The sequence below is a fragment of the Piliocolobus tephrosceles genome, chromosome 19 (genome assembly GCF_002776525.5).
Source record: "Piliocolobus tephrosceles isolate RC106 chromosome 19, ASM277652v3, whole genome shotgun sequence".
In the NCBI taxonomy this organism is placed as follows: domain Eukaryota; kingdom Metazoa; phylum Chordata; class Mammalia; order Primates; family Cercopithecidae; genus Piliocolobus; species Piliocolobus tephrosceles.
Window position 1 is genome coordinate 32336603 of NC_045452.1, and position 17785 is coordinate 32354387.

Here is a 17785-nt window from a genome sequence, read left to right on the forward strand (position 1 = left end):
ACGCTGTTACAGTTGCCATTCAAGGCACACAGTTAAGTAGAAGACGAAAAAGGGAGGGAACGACCTTTGCTTCCAGTATTATTGGATGCTCTCACCAGGCTCTCCCATTACAGTCCAATTAAATGCTGGATAAATTACAATAAATATAATTTCTTTTTTTTTTTTTTATTTTTTGAGACAATGTGGGGTCCAGCCCTACAAGGCCTGTGGGTTTTTCTCTTCATGTGCGGACATAAGATCATAGAAATAAAGATGCAAAACAGAGATAGAAGAAGAGACAGCTGGGCCCGGGAGACCACTGCCACCAAGACGCGGAGACCGGTGGTGGCCCCGAATGCCTGCCTGCGCTGTTATTTGTTGGACACAAGGCAAGGGGGCAGTGTAAGGAGTGTGAGCCATCTCTAATGATAGGTAAGGTCACACGAGTCACGTGTCCACTGGACAAGGGGCTCTTCCCTGTTTGGTAGCCGAGGTGGAGAGAGAGAACAGCTTACGTCATTATTTCTTCTATGCATTTCAGAGACTTTAGTACTTCCACTAATTCTGCTACTGCTATCTAGAAGGCGGAGCCAGGTGTACCGGGCGGAACATGAAAGCGGACCAGGAGTGTGACCACTGAAGCACAGCATCGCAGGGAGATGGTCAGGCCTGCGGATAACTGCAGGCGGGCCTGACTGTTGGCAGGCCCTCCACAAGAGGTGGTGGAGCAGAGTCTTCTCTAACTCCCCCCGGGGGAAAGGGAGACTCCCTTTCCCGGTCTGCTAAGTAACCGGCGCCTTCCCAGGCCCTGGCGCTACCGCTAGACCAAGGAGCCCTCTAGTGGCGTCTGGGCGTAACAGAAGGCTCACACTCGTCTTCTGGTCACTTCTCACCGTGTCCCTTCATTTCCCATCTTTATATGGCCTGATTTTTCCTAGGTTATAATCGTAGAACAAAGATTATTACGATATTGAAATAGTAATGCTAAAAACTAATGATTAATAATATTCATATATAATCATATCTATAATCTATTTCTGGTGTAACTCTTCTTCTATATATTTATTTTTTTATTTTATTTTTTTATTTTTTTGAGACGGAGTCTCGCTCTGTCGCCCAGGCTGGAGTGCAATGGCCGGATCTCAGCTCACTGCAAGCTCCGCCTCCCGGGTCCACGCCATTCTCCTGCCTCAGCCTCCCGAGTAGCTGGGACTACAGGTGCCGCCACCTCGCCCGCCTAGTTTTTTTTTTTTTGTATTGTTTTAGTAGAGACGGGGTTTCACCGTGTTAGCCAGGATGGTCTCGATCTCCTGACCTCGTGATCCACCCGTCTCGGCCTCCCAAAGTGCTGGGATTACAGGCTTGAGCCACTGCGCCCGGCCCTATATATTTATTGTACTGGAACAGCTTGTGCCCTGGGTCTCTTGCCTTGGTACCTGGGTGGCTTGCCGCCCACAAGACAAGGTCTCACTTTGTCACCCAGGCTGGAGTGCAGTGGTGTGGTCATAGCTCACCACAACCATGCGCACCTAGGCTGCAGGGATCCTCCCACTCAGTCCTGAGTAGCTGGGACTGCAGGCGTGCACCGCCACGCCTGGCTAATGCTGGTGCTGTTTAGGGACACAGACAGCCATTCTTCCCCCAGCTCACACTGAGTAGAATTTGTTAAGAAGATGCATGCTGCAAAATCATTGACTCAAGATTAGAATAAACAGGCCCAAGGTCAACATTATAAAAACTTTTCCTTATTTTGAAAACTGTGTATAAAGTTTTAGAAAAGTGGGCTGAGAAGCCTATTTTGAGCTATTTAGCTTAGTAATTTTTGTCATGAAATGTTAGGTATAAAAAGTATTACCTGTTTTAGAAGGTGGTAACTGAGCTACTGGCACCACTTTGAGTATCTTTTTGTTTGATGTTTGTTTTTTGTTTTTAGAGGTGGCCTCACTCTGTTGCCCAGGCTGCAGGGCAGTAGTGTGATTGTGGCTCACTGCAGCCTTGTATTTTATTTTTTGAGACAGAGTCTTACTCTGTCTTCCAGTCTGGAGTGGCTCACTGCTACCTCTGCCTCCAGGGTTCAAGCAGTTCTCTTGCCTCAGCTTCCTGAGTATCTGGGATTACAGGCATGCGCCCGGCTAATTTTTTGCATTTTTAGTAGAGACAGGGTTTCACCAAGTTGGCCAGGCTGGTCTTGAACTCCTGACCTCAAGTGATCGCCCACCTTGGCCTCCCAAAGTACTGGGATTACAGGTGTGAGCCACTGCGCCTGGCCTTTCACTGCAGCCTTGAACTCCTGGGCTCAGCAATCCTCCCACTCAGCCTCCTGAGTAGCTGGGACCACAGGTGCCGCCACCACACCCGGCTAACTGAAAATTGTTTTTTAAATAGAGACAAGGTCTGAATGTGCTGCCCAAGCTGGTTTTAAACTCTAGCACTTAAGTGATCATCCCGCCTCGGCTTCCCAAAGCGTGGGATTACAGATGTGAGCCACCACATTCCGCCTTTTGTTAGATTTTTATATGAAATGTAAAAATACGCAAAAGTAGAGAAAACATAATTAACATCTCTGTACTCACCACCCAACTTCAACAGTGGCTGACACTTTTTTTTTTACTTTGAAAGATCTGAGGCCGGGCGTGGTGGCTCAAACCTGTAATCCCAGCACTTTGGGAGGCCGAGACGGGCGGATCACGAGGTCAGGAGATCGAGACCATCCTGGCTAACACGGTGAAACCCCGTCTCTACTAAAAAAATACAAAAAAAAAAAAAACTAGGCGGGCGAGGTGGCGGCGCCTGTAGTCGCAGCTACTCGGGAGGCTGAGGCAGGAGAATGGCGTAAACCCGGGAGGCGGAGCTTGCAGTGAGCTGAGATCTGGCCACTGCACTCCAGCCTGGGCGACAGAGCGAGACTCTGTCTCAAAAAAAAAAAAAAAGAAAGATCTGATTTTATGTTCTGAATCAAAAAGAAGTGTATTCATGTTAAATTTAGAATGTTTAGCTTTCCATTGATCTCTCAAAATGCTTTCCAGATACTAACAGTGCACAGAACTATGCGCCACGTCTTGATTGTTGATTTTTGAGACAGAGTCTTGCACTGTCGCCAGAGCTGGAGTGCAGTGGCGCAATCTCGGCTCACTGCAGCCTTCTAGGTTCAAGCAGTTCTCCTGCTTCAGCCTCCCCAGTAGCTGGGATTACAGGTGCCTGCCACCATGCCCAGTTAATTTTTTGTATTTTTAGCAGAGATGAGGTTTCACTGTGTTGGTCAGGCTGGCCTTGTATGCCTGACCTCGTGATCCACCCGCCTCGGCCTCCCAAAGTGCTGGGATTACAGGCGTGAGCCACCACGTCCAACCACACCATGTTTTAAAGAACAAAGTTTGAATGTAGGACCTATTTCTTTTTTTTTTTTTTTTTTGAGATGGAGGAGTCTCACTCTGTTGCCTAGGCTGGAGTGCAGTGGCGCGATCTCGGCTCACTGCAACCTCCGCCTCCTGGGTTCAAGTGATTCTCCTGCCCTAGCCTCCTGAGTAGCTAGGATTACAGGCGCCTGCCACCAAGTCCAGCTAATTTTTTGTATTTTTGGTAGAAACGGGTTTCACTGTGTTGGCCAGGCTGGTCTCGAATGCCTGACCTCGTCGTGATCCGCTCACCTCAGCCTCCCAAAGTGCTGAGATTACAGGTGTGAGCCACCACATCCAGCCACACCATGTTTTAAAGAAAAAAGTTTAAATGTAGGACCTATTTCTTTTTTTTCTTTTTTCTTTTCTTTTCTTTCTTTCTTTCTTTTTTTCTTTGAGATGGAGTCTCACTCTTGCCCAGGCTGGAGTGCAGTGGTGTGATCTCGGCTCACTGTAACCTCCGCCTCCTGGGTTCAAGTGATTCTCCTGCCTCAGCCCCCTGAGTAGCTGGGATTACAGGCGCCTGCCATTTAGCCTAGCTAGTTTTTGTATTTTTAGTAGAGACAGGGTTTTACTGTGTTGGCCAGGCTGATCTTGAACTCCTGACCTCATGTTCCACCTGCCTCGGCCTCCCAAAATGCCGGGATTACAGGCGTGAGCCACTGCGCCCAGCCACAAATGTAGGACCTATTTCTAAGAAATCCTTTTTAAAGGTCAGGGTATTGGCAATCCTGATTTTAAAGTATTTTTAATCATTATTGGAAATTTAAGTGATGGTGGGTTCAAGAGCTAAAAATCAGACCTTTTAAAACAAATTTTATTTTCTGAAGGACTTCATACCTGACAACACCAGTTAAACATAATACTCCACCCATCCCACAAATTATTAAATACACTACTTCACCTGGGACTAGGATAATTATTAAAATGGAATTTTAAAGTTATAATATAGCCAGGGACAGTGGTTTGTGCTTGTAATTCCTGCTACTCAGCAGGCTGAGGCAGGAGGATCACTTGAAGGCTGTACTGTGCTGTGTGAACTGGGTATCCGCACTAAGTTCGGCATCAGTTTGGTGACCTCCCAGAAAAGGAAGACTGTCAGGTTGCCTAAGGAGGCGTGAACCAGCTCAGGTTGGAAATGGAGCACATCAGAAACTACCATGCTGATTAGTAGTGGGACTGGAACTGTGAATAGCTACTGCTTTCCATGCTGGGCAACATAGACCCCATCTCTGAAAAAAAAAAAAAACAAAATCTACCTTAATATATCATTTAAGTGTCATGTTTGTTAGTTGAATTATGAAATCAAAGACAACATTTATATTCAAGGGACAGGTGATAAATGTTCTTCCATTGCTCTATTTTTTAAATGTTGTAATTATCATTTTTTTTTTTTGAGATGGAGTCAGTCTCTGGTCATGGAGGCTGGAGTGCAGTGGCATAATCTCAGTTCACTGCAACCTCTGCCTCCCAGGCTCAAGTGATCTGCCTCAGCCTCCCGAGTAGCTGGGACTACAGGCATGCACCACCACACCCGGCTAATTTTTGTATTTTTTGGTAGAAATGGGGTTTTTCCATGTCACCCAAGCTAGTCTTGAACTCTTGGACTCAAGTGATCTGCCGCCTTGGCCTCCCATAGTGTTGGGATTTTAGGTGTGAGCCACAGTGCCCTGCCTCCTTTTTCTGTTGTCTGCCATTTTGATAAGTTAACTTTACCAAGGAAGAACTTAAAATAAGATTTTTCCTCTTATTTTTCAGGTAAAGAGATTATAAATCTTCCACTGAATGAAAAAAATTTTCTTAAAGCTGCATATACTCCAAGAAAAAAACCACAAATGTTTTTCTATTTTGCCTGAATACATGATTTGAACAAGAGATTTCCATAGAAGGTAAGCTAAGTTTCTTTTTCAATTTGATTCTGTTTTATTGTGTAATTTATACAAAAGGTCTGTATAGGTGGAAGTTCGAAGATGGGTCACAGCAAAAAATGTAGTTTAGAAGATGTGCTGGCTGGGCATGGTGGCTCACACCTGTAATCCCAGCACTTTAGGAGGCTGAGGCGGGAGGATCACGACATCAGGAGTCCGAGACCAGCCTGACCAACATGGTGAAACCCCATCTCTACTAAAAATACAAAAATTAGCTGGGCGTGATGGTGTGTACCTGTCATCCCACCTACTCAGGAGACTGAGGCAGGAGAATCGCTTGAACCGGGTAGGTGGAGGTTGCAGTAAGCCAAGATCGTGTCACCGCACTCTAGCCTAGGTGACAGAGCGAGACTCTGTTTGAAAAAAAAGAAAAAAAATAGAAGGTGTATTCATGGTCTCTTGTCTTTTGGTGGTTTTTGATCCTCCTGTGTCTGGTTTTGAGATGCTCTGTGTGTTTTTGAGCAAGTTACTTGGTCTTTCTAAGCCCAAGTTTAATTCCTTTTTTTTTTTTTTTTTTTTTTGAGACGGAGTCTCGCTCTGTTGCCCGGGCTGGAATGCAGTGCTGTGATCTCGGCTCACTGCAACCTCCGCCTCCCAGGATCAAGCAATTCTTCTCCCTCAGCCTCCCAAGTAGCTGGGACTGCAGGCGCGTACCACCACACCCGGCTAATTTTTGTAATTTTAGTAGAGATGGAGTTTCACCATATTGCCCAGGGTGATCTCAAACTCCTGACCTTGCAATCTGCCCTCCTTGGCCTCCCAAAGTGCTAGGATTACAGGTATGAGCCACTGCGCCCAGCCCAAAGTTTAATTCTGACAAAATGGGAACAGTTTTGCACATATGTAATGAGGTATGTATTCTGTCTCATTTGTGGGGAACACGTGAGATACAGCATATACATGGTCACGGTTGCTATTCAAGCCACACAGTTATGTAGAAAATGAAAAAGGGAGGGAAGGACCCCTGCTTCCAGCAGTATTAGATACTCTTACGAGGCTTCTCCATTGCAGTTCAGTTAGATGCTGGATAAATTAGAATAAATACAATTTCTTTATTTTATATTTTTTTGTCACCCAGGCTGGAGTGCAGTGGTGTGATTGTAGCTCACCACAGCCACGTACACCCAGGCTGAAAGGATCCTCCCACTTAAGCCTCCTGAGTAGCTGGGACTATAGGAATGCACCACCATGGCTAATTTATATATATATATATTTGGTGTGTGTGAGATGGAGTCTCGTTCTGTTGCCCATGCTGGAGTGCAGTGGCACGACCTTGACTCACTGCACCTTCCGCCTCCCGGGTTCAAGTGATTCTCCTGCGTCAGCCTCCCAAGTCAGCTGGGATTACAGGCACCAGCCACCATGACCTGCTAATTTTTGTGTTTTTAGTAGTGGCGGGATTTCACCACATTGGTCAGGCTGGTCTTGAATTCCTGACCTCAAGCAATCCAGCCGCCTCAGCCTCCCAAAGTGCTGGGATTATAGGCGTGAGCCACCGCACCCGGCCCACCACGGCTAATTAAAAAAACTTTTTTAGAGATGGGGTCTCATTGTGTTGTCCAGACTGGCCTTGAACTCCTGGGCTGAAGTGATCCTCCTGCCTTGGCCTCCCAAAGTGCTGAGATTATAGGTGTGAGTTACCGTGCTTGGCCAAATACAATTTCTGTGAACACTTTGATGCATTAAAAATTAAGATAACTCGGCTGGGCGGATGGATGGCTTGAGTCTGAAAGGTGGAGGTTGCAGCGAGACAAGATCGTGCCACTGCCTTCCAGCCTGGGTGACAGAGCCAGACCCGGTCTCAAAAAAAAAAAAAAACCCCACCAAAATTCAATATATGGATTAAACAGATTAAACATAGATGAAGATGGAATTACTAAAGTGAAACATAGTGGAAGACATTATCCAAAGTGCAGCCCTGAGAGATCAGTGATGGTAGTAAATACGTAGTTGGAATTCTCGATGAAAAATTCAGGAATGCTGAAGAGAGGTATTATTCAAAGTATTAATAACTTTGAACTTTCAGAAACTAATAAAAGACATAAATTCATAGGTTTAGGAATCACAGTATGTTCCAATCAGTATTTTTAGAAAAAAACAAACCCAGCCAGGCGCGGTGGCTCAGGCCTGTAATCCCAGCTCTCAGGGAGGCAGAGGCGGGAGGATAGCTTGAGCCCAGGAGTTCGAGACCTGCCTGGGTAATATAACAAGACCCCGTTCTCCACAAAAAGGAAGAAGAAAAAAAAAAAAAGACCAAAAAAAAAAAAAAAGCGCAAAAAACAGATTACCTAAAATGGAACATTAGCTAGGTTGACAACAGACGTCTCATCAGCATGAATGGAAGCCAGTAAAGAGTAGAATAATTCCTCAAAGTGACGAGAGCATATAAGTTTCATTATAGAATCGTGTTATCAAATACATTTTGCAAGAAAAATGGCAAGGTTTTATGTTTTTGAGAATGTTAGGCTAGGTTATTTAGACTACCTTCTACTCCCCCACCCCAGAAAAACAACCACAATTGTTAGATTAAAAAAAAAAAAAAAAAGAACTGACAAAAAAGTAAGGAACTTTTCGATCAAAATCTGACTGAAAATAACGTAGACAGATAATTTAAACACTTTTTTTTTTTTTTTTTGAGACGGAGTCTCGCTCTGTCACCCAGGCTGGAGTGCAGTGGCCGGATCTCAGCTCACTGCAAGCTCCGCCTCCCGGGTTCACGCCATTCTCCTGCCTCAGCCTCCCGAGTAGCTGGGACCACAGGCACCCGCCACCTCGCCCGGCTAGTTTTTTGTATTTTTTAGTAGAGACGGGGTTTCACCGTGTTAGCCAGGATGGTCTCGATCTCCTGACCTCGTGATCCGCCCGTCTCGGCCTCCCAAAGTGCTGGGATTACAGGCTTGAGCCACGGCGCCCAGCCTAATTTAAACACTTTTAAACCCCATAGAATGGAGTCTGCTTTTGCCCTGAGGGCGTTTGCTGCTGTAGACAAAGTGGGGCTTTGATTTTAGAGGATTTGTAGGTTGAAAAGAACAGTGGTTAAGCTGGACTCCTCTCAAGGTAAATAGCCTAAAGGAGACCCTCCCCACACTGATGGAACTCTGAAGGGCTGTATCCTCAAGGTGTGAGGGCAGACTGCAGACACATGTGCCTCACACCATTCCTTGTCCCCGCCTGGTTGTCTTTTTACTGAATGTAGCACAAAAAAGATGAAAAGGGAAAAAACCTGTGTCTGAGAATTGTGGCTATATATTGGCCTTTGTGAGGATTTTTAGCCCAGGTTACATTGCCTGGTAGTTAAGGGAAATCAGGCATGAATTTAATTCAAGGTGTTTCTAGCTTGTCATCTGACAGAAACAGAAAACCTCGCTGGAAGAAGTTACCTGCATCCTAAGATACAAAGAATCCCTGCAGATTTTTTTTTTTTTTTTTGAGATGGAGTCTTGCTTTGTAACCCAGGCTGGAGTGCAGTGGCACAATCTCGGTTCACTGCAACCTCTGCCTCCCGGGTGGAAGTGATTCTCCTACTTCAGCCTCCCAAGTAGCTGGGACTATAGGCGTGTGTCTGTCTAATTTTTGTATTTTTAGTAAGGACGGGATTTCACTGTGTTGGCCAGGCTGGTCTTGAACTCCTGACCTCAGGTGATCCGCCCGCAGTTATTTTTTAAGGACAGTGATTAATAGTACACAGACAAAAATGACTAAGCACACAAGGAAATAAGCCACCCTGAGTTAAACCAGTACAGTTCAGGCGTGGTGGCTCATGCCTGTAATTCCAGCAGACTGGGAGGCTGAGGCAGGAGGATGGCTTGAGTCCATGAGTTGGAGGCTGCAGTGAGCTGTGATTGCACCGCTGCACTCCAGCCTGGGTGACAAAGTGAAACCTTGTCTCAGAAAAACCCCCAGAAAACCAAAACAGAAAAACCAGTAGAAACGCTTTCTCAAAGACTTCAGGTATTGGAATTGTTAGAAACAGACCATTACAAAAGTGTGCTTTTTGTGTGTGCATGAGAAGATCTTACTCTGTCACCTAGGCTGGAGTTGGAGTACAGTGGTGTGATCTTGGCTCACTGCAACCTCTGCCTCCTGGGTCAAGTGATCCTTCTGTCTCAGCCTTCCAAGTGGCTGGGACTACAGGCACACACCACCATACCTGGCTAATTCTTTGTATTTTTTGTAAAAATTGGTTTTTGCCATGTGGCCCAGGCTGGTCTCGAATTCCTGGCTTCAAGCCATCTGCCCACCTTGGCCTCCTAAAGTGTGGGAATTACAGGTGTGATCCAGCACGCTGGCTGAGTGTGCTTCTTATTTTTATTTTTTGAGATGGAGTGTCGCTCTGTTGCCCAGGCTGGAGTTCACTGGCACAATCTTGGCTCACTGCAAGCTCCGCCTCCCGGGTTCACGCCATCTTCCTGCCTCAGCTTCCCAAGTAGCTGGGACTACAGGCGCCTGCCACCACGCCCAGCTAATTTTGTGTATTTTTAGTAGAGATGGGGTTTCACTGTGTTAGCCAGGTTGGTCTCGATCTCGTGACCTCGTGATTTGCCTGCCTCAGCCTCCCAAAGTGCTGTGATTACAGGTGTGAGCCACTGCGCCTGGCCTATTTTTAAAGAAATAAATATTTAACAACATAAAAATATTTGTTGGAAACAATAAAAGGTGATCTAGAATATTTGAAAAAGGAGCAAATAGAACGTCTAGAAAGAAAGAATAAAATATCCAATATCACGAATTCAGGCCAGGTGTGGTTGCTCATGCCTGTAATCCCAGTACTTTGGGAGGTAGAGGCAGGGAGATCAGTTGAGCCCAGAAGTTCAAGACCAGCCTGGGAAACATGGTGAAAACCTGTCTCTACAAAGAATTTTAAAAATTAGCCAGCTGTGGTGGTGCACATCCGTAGTCCCAGCTGCTTGAAAGGCTGAAGTGAGAGGATCACTAGAGCCCAGGAGGCCAAGCCATTAATGTGCAAGTGCACTCCGGCCTGGGTAACAGAACGAGACCCTCTCTCAATAATAATAGTAATTCAGTGTGTAGGGGTTTAATAAAAAAATATATACAGTGAAGTGAAAATCACTGAACCAGAAAACAGATCAGGAGGAATTACCCAGAATGAAGCACAGAGAAAATGATGGGATACATAGACTAGAACATGGGACATCGAGGGGGAGTGTCTAATGAATGTTTACTTAATGTTCTGTAAAGAGAAATGAGAGAACGAGGCAGATTTATTATTAGGAAAGATAAAGACTAAAATTTCTCAGAATCAGTGAAAGAAATCTACAGATTTAGGCCAGGCAGGAGGATCACAAGGTCAGGAGTTCGAGACCAGCCTGGCCAGCATGGCGAAACTCCATCTCTACTAAAAATACAAAAATTAGCTGGGCATGGTGGCGCATGCCTGTAATCCCAGCTACTCGGGAGGCTGAGGTAGGAGAATCACGCGACCCTGGGAGGCAGAGGTTGCAGTGAGCTGAGCTTGCACCACTGCACTCTAGCCTGGGTGAGTGTCTCAAAAGAGGTCTACAGATTTGAGAAGACAAATGAATGGTAAGCAGGATAAATAAAAAAAAAATTTATAGCTAGCCAAAGGAGAGTAAAACTATAAAGCACCAAAGACAGAGGGATCTTAAAATAAACTAATAAGACAGATCAACTTTATCTGAGCAGCAGTAAGAATGATGGCTGACTTCTTAAGTGCCACAATGGAAACCAGAAACCAGTGGAGTAATATTTTCATTGTGCTGAAAGTAAAATAATTCCTGACTTCTAACTTTATATCAGGAAAAATTATCTTTCAAAAAAATTATCTGCTGTAGGCTGGGCGTGATGGGTCACGCCTGTAATCCCAGCACTTTCGGAGGCCGAAGCAGGTGGCTCACCTGAGGTTGGGAGTTCAAGACCAGCCTGACCAATATGGAGAAACCCCATCTCTACTAAAAATACAAAATTAGCCGGGCATGGTGGTGCATGCCTGTAATCCCAGCTACTTGGGGGGCTGAGGCAGGAGAATTGCTTGAACCTGGGAGGTGGAAGTTATGTTGAGCTGAGACTGGCGCCATTGCACTCCAGCCTGGGCAACAAGAGCAAAACTCTGTCTCCAAAAAAAAAAAAAAAATTATCTGCTGTAGTTGAATGTTTGTGTCCCTCCAGAATTCATATTGAAACTTAATCCCCAGTGCAATCAATAGTCTTAAGAGGTGGGGCCTACCAGCCTGAGCAACATGGTGAAACTCTATCTCTCTAAAGAAAAAAAATTAGCTGGACATGGTGGGGCCTGCCTGTAGACCCACCTACTTGGGTGGCTGAGGCAGGAGGATAACTTGAACCCAGGAGATTGAGACTGCAGTGAACCATGATTGCACCACTGCACTCCTGCCTGAGCAAGTTAAACCCTGTCCCAATCAATTAAAAAAAAAAAAAAAAAAGGTGAGGCCTAGAAGATGATACGGTTGTGAGGGCTCCACTCTCATGAATGGGATTAGTGCCTTGTAGAAGGGCTTGAGGGAGTCTGTTAGTCCCTTTTGCCATGTGAGGACACAGTGGAGGCACCATCTATGAAAATTAGGTCCTCATCACACTCTGAATCTGCTGCTGCCTCGGTTTTGGATTTCGCATCTCCCAGAGCTGTGAGAGATAATTTTCTGTCATAAATTACCCAGTCTTAAGATATTTTGTTATAGCAGCAGAAACAGGGTAAAACACAGTGCTTTACTAAATATAATTCTCAAGAACAGGGGCCAGGTGCAGTGACTCAGGCCTGTAATCCCAGCACTCTGGGAGGCTAAGAAGGGTGGATTGCTCGAATCCAGAAGCTTGAGACCAGCCTGGGTGACATGGTAAAACCCTGTCTCTACAAAAAAAAAATATACAAAAGTTAGCCAGGAGTGGTGGTGCACACCTGTAGTCCCAGCTACTTGGGAGGCTGAGGTGGGAGGATCACTTGAGCCTGGAGGTGGAGGTTGTAGTAAGTTAAGATCACATCACTGCACTCCAGCCTGAGTGACAGAGTGAGACCCTGTCTCAAAATAAAATAAAAAATAGAATGGACTTTAGGCAGAAAACTGATCCTAAATAGAAGAACTGAGATTCAAAGAACAATGCAAAGCAAATATGTGAGAAAATTCAAATTAACATTGGCTGGGTGCAGTGTCTCCTGCCTGTAATTCCAGCACTTTGGGAGGGTCACTTGAGCCCAGGAGTTTGAGACCAGCCTGGACCACGTAGGGAGACCTTGTCTCTACCAATAATAAAAAAAAAATTGGCATGGTGGCACATTCCTGTGGTCCCAGATACTTAGGAGGCTGAGATGGGAGGATCATGTGAGTCCTGGAAGTTCACGTTGCCGTGATCACACCACCGTACTCCAGCCTGGCTGGCAGACCGAAACCCTGTCCCCTCCAAAACTCCCCACTAATTGTTTAGTAATGTAATAATATCTATGGGGTAAAATCAAGGTAGAATTGCATCATACATGAAAATAGTAACATGTAAGTCATGAAGGAGAATAAATGAAGTTAAAACATTCCAGTCTTTGTAGTAGCTGTGTCTTAGTCCATTTGTGTTGCTATAAAGGAATACCAGAGGGTGGGTAATTTATAAGGAAAAGAGGTTTATTTGACACAGTTCTGGTTCTGGTAAGAGTTTCAGACTGCCTCTGCTCATGGCGGAAGTTCAAGGGGAGCCAAAGGGAAGCTAGCTTGTAGAGACCCCGTGGTGATAAAGAGGAAGAGAGAGAAAGAGAAGGTGCCAAACTCTTTCAACAACCAGTTCTCTTGGGAACTAAGAATGATAACTGGCCGGGCACAGTGGCTCACGCCTGTAACCGCAGCACTCTGGGAGGCCGAGGTGGGTGGATCACCTGAGGTCAGGAGTTCGAGACCAGCCTGGCCAACATGGTGAAACCCCATCTCTACTAAAAATATAAAAATTAGCTGGACAAGGCAGCAGAATCGCTTGAGCCTGGGAGGTGGATGTTGCAGTGAGCCAAGATCACGCCATTGCACTTCAGCCTGGGTGACAAGAATGAAACTCTGTCTCAGAAAAATAAAAGAGTGAGAACTCAGTTACTCCCTCAAGAATGGCACCAAACTATTCACAAGAGATCTGTCCCGATACCCTAAACACCTCCTACCAGGCCCCACCTCAGCACTGGGCATCACAGTTTAACATGAGGCCTGGTGGGGCCAAAGAAACCATATCCAAACCACAGCAAACTAGGATAGGGATTAGCTGTAGATTTTAATAAGCGCAGTTTACAAGTTCTAAGGAATTATTGTAAGAAGAGAAACAGTGTACAATTTCCAAATTAGTGAAGAGAAAGTAGTGGACCTTCCTTTATTCTTGTAAGGAAAAGTTGCAACAGTTTTTTTAGCAACCATTAAATAAATGATAGTATATTGAAAACCTGTGAAAATGGAAAGAAGACAGGGCACGTGCTTTTACCACTTGAGAATAGTGACGGAAGTCTTAGCCCAATAAATCAGAAAAAGAGGATAAGGAGATAAAATAATTAAAAAGGAAGAAACTATTATTCATTGATGATACTATTGTGTATGTAGAAAATCCAAAATGATCCAAAGCTACAATACAGTCCTTTTTTTTTTTTTTCTTGAGATGGAGTCTCACTCTGTCACCCAGGCTGGAGTGCGGTGGCACGATCGCGGCTCACTACAAGCTCCGCCTCCTGGGTTCACGCCATTCTCCTGCCTCAGCCTCCCGACTAGCTGGTACTACAGGTGCCTGCCACCACGCCCGGCAAATTTTTTGTATTTTTAGTAGAGATGGAATTTCACCATGTTAGCCAGGATGGTCTTGATCTCCTGACCTCGTGATCTGCCCGCCTCAGCCTCCCAAAGTGCTGGGATTACAGACGTGAGCCACTGCGCCCGGCCTTTTTTTTTTTTTTTTTTTTTTTTTTGAGATAGGGTCTCACTCTGTCACCCAGGCTGGAGTGCAGTGGCACAATCTCAGCTCACTGCAACCTCTGCCTCCCAGGCTCAAGTGATTCTCTTGCCTCAGCCTCCCAAGTAGCTGGGATTACAGGGATGTGCCACCACACCTGGCTAATTTTTGTGTTTTTAGTAGAAATGGGCTTTTACCAGATTGGCCAGGGTGGTCTCAAACTTCTGACCTCATGTGATCCATCTGTCCTGGCCTCCCAAAGTGCTGGGATTACAGGTGTGAGCCACTGCACCCAGCCTGATTTTGAAATTATATGAAAACGAAGGAGTCCATGAATCCTCAAGATGTGACTGAAGGATTCCAATTCATTCCACGTGTCAAACATCTTAAGATGCTGGTGTTTACGTGTTGGTAGGTGCCCGTCAGCCCTGGTTTGCCCAAGTGTGCTGGTTTTTCCGGTGGTCCTGTTCTCATTAAGAATGTGTTTACATCACGAGTCCTTTTGGAAGTCTTATTCTGCTGTTTGGGTAAAGAATTGACTGTATTTTTTAGTTTTTAATTTTTGTTTTTAGGATTGCCCACGTTTTCCCAAATATAGAATTCCACACCAGAGAATAGCATCTTACCATAGTAGAGAGATTGCTTCTCTTTTGGTAAGTGGTGGCCAGGAGGGAGCGCCAGGTAGCGTTAAGTCCTGGCCCCCAGGCGTGTCTTGTTCCCTCTCTCTTTGCTTTCTATGAGTTCCTTGGGCCTTCTTGTTTATGATGGAGAATATATAGAACTTAGCCTCCTCAGCTTCTTTCTTTCTTGCTGTGCTTAAGACAAGCAGCCATATGGGGCTGTTATCTTTCTGCCACTGGGAAATGAGAGGGTGGGTGTTAAAAATTAACTTTAAAAGGAGAAGGATGAGGTCGGGTGCGGTGGCTCTGACTGTAATCCCAGCACTTTGGGAGGCTGAGGTGGGCGGATCACCTGAGATCAGGAGTTCAAGACCAGCCTGCCCAATGTAGTGAAACCTGTTTCTACTAAAATACAAAAATTAGCCTGGCGTGATGGCAGGTGTCTGTAATCCAAGCTACTCGGGAGGCTGAGACTGGAGAATTGCTTCAACCCAGGAGATGGTGGTTGTGGTGAGCTGAGATCACACCACTGCACTCCAGCCTGGGTGGCTAAGCGAGACTCCATCTCAAAAAAAAAGGAGAAGGATGAATGCTTTTGAGTTCATGCGTATTAGTGACATCACATCCCTTCTTTGACTCATTTAGTAAATTCAAGTATGATTTGATGGGCACTGAAAATATGCCAGGTGCGTTACGTAACTCCTGTAGCCTTTTGAAGAAAATACTATTTTTTATGAAGCCCAGTGTCTTAACCTGTTTTCTGCTGTTTAGAATACCTGAAACTGGGTAATTTATAAAGAAAAGAAATTTCTTTCTTTTTTTTTTTTTTGAGACAGAGTCTTGCTGTCGCCCAGGCTGGAGTGCAGTGGTGCGATCTCGGCTCACTGCAAGCTCCACCTCCCAGGTCCACGCCATTCTCCTGCCTCAGCCTCCCAAGTAGCTGGGACTACAGGCGCCCGCCACCACGCCTGGCTAATTTTTTTGTGTGTTTTTAGTAGAGACGGGGTTTCACCATGTTAGCCAGGATGGTCTCGATCTCCTGACCTCATGATCCACCCACCTCGGCCTCCCAAAGTGCTGGGATTACAGGCTTGAGCCACCGCGCCCGGCCAGAAATTTCTTTCATATAGTTATGGAGGCTGAGAAGTCCGAGGCTGAGAGGCATATCTGGTGGGGGGCCTTCTTGCTACTGGGGACACTGTGGTGGCCCAGGGTGGCATGGGCATCTCGTGGCAAGGGAGCTGAGTGTGTTCATGTACTAGCTCAGGTCTTTATTCCTTTTTTTTTTTTTTTTTTAGAGATGAGGTGTCACTCTGTTGCCCAAGCTGGAAGTGTAGCACAATCACGGCTCACTGTGGCTTCAACCTCCTGGGCTCAAGCGATCCTCCCCGCTCAGCCTCCTGAGTAGCTGGGACTATAGGTGCGCAGCACCATGCTCAGTTAATTTTGTTTTGTTTTGTTTTCCATATAGACAGGGTCTTGCCATGTCTAGCAGGTCTCAAACTCCTTACCTCAAGTGAGCCTCCTGCCTTTAGCCTTGCACAGTTCTGGGATCACAGGCCTGAGCTACTGCACCTAACCTCTTCTTTTTATAAAGCCACCAGTTCCACTCCCATGATAACTCATTAATTCACGAATGGATTAATCCATTCTTGAGGGCAGAGCTCTCACGATCCAATTACCTCTTAAAGGCCCTACTTTTCAATACTGCCACACTTGGATTAAGTTTTGTTTTGTTTTGGAGACAGAATCTCACTCTGTCACCCAGGCTGGAGAGCAGTGGTGCAGTCTGGACTCACAGCAGCCTCTCCCTCCCAGGTTCAAGTGATTCTTGTGCCTCAGCCTCCCGAGTAGCTGGGATTACAGGCGGGCACCACCATCACGTCTGGCTGATTTTTATTTTTAGTAGAGACAGAGTTTCACCATGCTGGTCAGGGTGGTCTCAAACTGCTGACTCAGGTGATCCACCCACCTCGGCCTCCTAAAATGCTGGGATTACAGGCATGAGCCACCACACCCAGCCAGGGATTAAGTTTTTTTTTTTTTTTTTCTTTTTTGAGACAAAGTCTTTCTCTTGTCCCGTAGGCTGGAGTGCAATGGCACAGTGACTCACTGCAACCTCTGCCTCCCGGGTTCAAGCGATTCTCCTGCCTCAGCCTCCCGAGTAGCTGGGATTACAGGCACCTGCTACATGCCCAGCTAATTTTTGTATTTTTAGTAGAGACAGGGTTTCACCATGTTGACCAGTCTGGTCTTGAACTCCTGACCTCAGGTGAGCTGTCTGCCTCGGCCTCCCAAAGTGCTGGGATTACAGGCGTGAGCCACTGCGCCCAGCTTTTTTTTTGAGACAGAGTCTTGCTCTGTCTCCCAGGCTGGAGTGCAGTGGCTCAATCTAGGCTCACTGCAAGCTCCACTTCCTGGGTTCATGCCAGTCTCCTGCCTCAGCCTCCTGAGTAGCTGGGGCTACAGGTGCCCACCACCACGCCTGGCTAATTTTTTGTATTTTTAGTAGAAATGGAGTTTCACCATGTTAGCCAGGATGGTCCCGATCTCCTGACCTCGTGATCCACCCGCCTCGGCCCCCCAGAGGGCTAGGATTACAGGCTTGAGCCACCATGCCAGGCCAAGTTTTTTGTTTTGTTTTGTTTTGTTTTTTGAGATGGAGTCTTGCTCTGTCTCCCAGGCTGGAGTGCAATGGTACAATCTCGGCTCATTGCAACCTCTGCATCCTGGGTTCAAGCGATTCTCCTACCTCAGCCTCCTGAGTAGCTGGGATTACAGGTGCCCGCCACCACACCCAGCTAATTTTATATTTTTAGTAGAGATGGGGTTTTGCCATGTTGGCCAGGCTGGTCTCAAACTCCTGACCTCAGGTGATCCACCTGCCTCAGCCTCCCAAAGTGCTGGGGTTACAGGCGTGAGCCGCTACGGCTGGCCTTAAGTTTTTCTTTTTTTTTTTTTTTTT

The 17785-nt window shown here is 46.0% G+C and overlaps 1 protein-coding gene across 31 annotated transcripts in view; it reads left to right on the forward strand.

Annotated features, from left to right (window-relative positions):
* Positions 1-251: 251 nt before the first annotated feature.
* Positions 252-17785, forward strand: part of PPP6R2 (protein phosphatase 6 regulatory subunit 2) — a 77235-nt gene continuing 59701 nt past the window's right edge. For 10 of the 31 annotated variants that reach the window (XM_023221664.2, XM_023221668.2, XM_023221662.2 and 7 more), the window contains exon 1: positions 5130-5263. Coding sequence is in view for 13 of the 31 variants with exons in the window: in XM_023221644.3 (XP_023077412.1) it covers positions 14514-14611 (98 nt within the window). In the remaining 18 variants the exon portion in view is untranslated. Of the gene's footprint in view, positions 412-5129; positions 5264-14462; positions 14612-14772; positions 14854-17785 lie in introns of those variants that run through there. The other 21 variants (XM_023221653.3, XM_023221652.3, XM_023221655.3 and 18 more) reach the window with 15 other exon arrangements.